Consider the following 2366-nt stretch of genomic DNA (forward strand, 5'->3'; position numbering starts at 1 on the left):
TTGTTTTTCTTGTGACATTACCAATAAGTGTGATGTGTCACATGGCCCTCTTCCTATTGAAAAAACAAAAGTTGTATCCAAGATGGCGACTTCTAAATGGCCACCATGGTCACCGCCCATCTTGAGGAGTTTGCCCCTCACATATACTAATGTGCCACAAACAGGACTTTAATATCACCAACCATTCCCATGTTATTACGGTGTATCCATATAAATGGCCCACCCTGTACTATACTTGTTAGAACCAACAGTCACTTGTGAGGACACACAACCTGGTCCTCACAAATAAGATTTGAAGGCATTTTTAAAGCTCAAAATGTGGTTTCAGTGTCAGGGTTACAATTAGGTTATGGTTAGGTTTAGGGTAAGGGGTAGCCATTCATATTTAATGGTTAGGGTTGGGTTAAGGGGCAAGGGAAAGCATTATGTCAATGAAGGTCCTCACTAAGATAGCTGAACGGGGTTTCCTGTGTTTGTGTGTGTGTGTAGACTCAGACACTCTGAGAAAAAAACCTGTTGTTTTGTTCCCCAAGAAATGAAAAGTAATACAGTTTTAAAAACACATTAAAATCTCCTTATTTCTAGCATTTTTTTTTTTCAATTTGACCAAAGTTGAGATGTAAGAGAGCTGCCAGATTAAATGGATCATCTATAACAGAACTTGATATGTGAGAAGAGACATTTTTGTTTATTGTAACCTGTGTCAGTGGACTCTTGTCTCTGTCTAAAGAGCCTCTTTGTCTGCACTAACCTTCACAAACTGAATGCACACGCAGCAGCTGGGTGTGTATCTGTGGGCATCCAAGACAGAAGCACAAAGACATCATGGTTCCAGTAGTTCTGTGTGGACAGTGTTACGAAAGAGGAGGCTGTCAGATTCAAGATGATTCATGATTCCTGGAAAGAATCGAGGCCTTCATTTGGCTTTGTTAGCACACACCTTTGTTTTAGATTTCATTAAATGAAATGCACTGCAGCTGCAAGGGGTCCATGTCCAGGTGAAATTCAGGAGTGTTGAAAGAGAAGATGACAAGAAGTTGCCCTAGATGCCAAAGAGCTTGATGAAATTGCCTTGAAAATTTCTGGAGTAATTTCTGAGAATTATTCTGGTGGTCAGAATGCACCCTGATCATCTCACATTTGTAAAGAAATGTGAGGTGATAAGCACGCAATCTACTGTGAACCTTTGTTTTAAACTATGGTACTTTTGTCAGCATCTTTTCATCTCATCTCCTCCTCTGATTGTGAGGCACATATCTTGCAATGGACTGTACAGCAGACGTGGCCTATCAGCCTGTCTTTGATGGTGTCTTTAATCTGTAACGTGCCCACAGAGCAAACTAAACTGTACTGCACAGCCTGCTTTAGAGTAACGGCCACATAAAAAGGGTTTGGCATTGCAATGAAGAGGAGCTGTGCAGGCTGGACATCTTTCTCACTCCCTCACCGATGTAAAAGATTGATATCTTAAAGTAAGCAAACTCTGTAAAGTCTATTGTGAAACATGATCTATGAACTGTGTGATGGGAACTGACAAGGAGAGTGTAATGGTAAAGACCCATGACTCAAGATCACTGACCTGAAACTGGACTAGGTTTAGCCCAGATTTCATTGAAATGGAGTGAAAAAATAATCCTGTAAATTATCTTTCTTGTTCCGATTCAGTGGGTGCTGGCTTTTGAGATTTTCATCCCGCTCGTCCTTTTCTTCATCCTCCTGGGTCTGAGGCAGAAGAAGCCAGCAATTCCTGTCAAGGAAGGTAAGCAGAGTGTTTGAGAACCTAAAGACAGCAGTGGGAAAATTGTATTACCAGTAGACATGGGGGGTGGAAGCAATACATTTGACTGAAGTTGCTAATACCCAGGATTAAATGTCTACTGTATCTATCCTCAGAATCAACAACATTTCAGCACTCGTACTGCATCCTGCTGTTTACAGCAGTGATTGCAGCACAGGTATTCTTAGTGTCTCCATGATTTAGGTTAATCTAGTTTGTCAAAGCTACATAAACATTTCATATTCAAGTTCAGCATGTTTAGAGAATATTTTTATATATATTATCAATTATAATAATCAAAAAATGTTAACCTAAAGATACATAAAAATGACTAGACCAGCATAAACTGTGTGAACAAAAAGTGCAGGTGTCTACCAGACAAAGCAAATCTTTGAAGCTTCCTGTCGGTTATTTCATTGGTTAATCGAGTAATTGGATAAGAAATGTTTTTGTTTTATTAATGAACATAAAATAAATATTTAAAAGAGAAAAAAAACAGCTATTTCAAAATGAACTGCTTATTGGTTTCCAAATTAGAAACTGGTCATAAAGGACTGATTTTACAATTATATATATATATATATATATA

The 2366-nt window shown here is 38.5% G+C and overlaps 1 protein-coding gene across 1 annotated transcript in view; it reads left to right on the forward strand.

Moving 5' to 3' along the window:
• The window catches only part of abca2 (ATP-binding cassette, sub-family A (ABC1), member 2), a gene marked incomplete in the record, with an annotated part of 105889 nt that overhangs the window by 16036 nt on the left and 87487 nt on the right, over nucleotides 1–2366 (forward strand). Inside the window, 1 exon segment of the mRNA XM_014340285.2 lies at nucleotides 1666–1759. Coding sequence (XP_014195771.1) covers nucleotides 1666–1759 — 94 coding nt within the window.

This window comes from Haplochromis burtoni, unplaced genomic scaffold (genome assembly GCF_018398535.1).
Source record: "Haplochromis burtoni strain Fernald_Lab_line unplaced genomic scaffold, NCSU_Asbu1 Contig_341, whole genome shotgun sequence".
NCBI lineage: Eukaryota > Metazoa > Chordata > Actinopteri > Cichliformes > Cichlidae > Haplochromis > Haplochromis burtoni.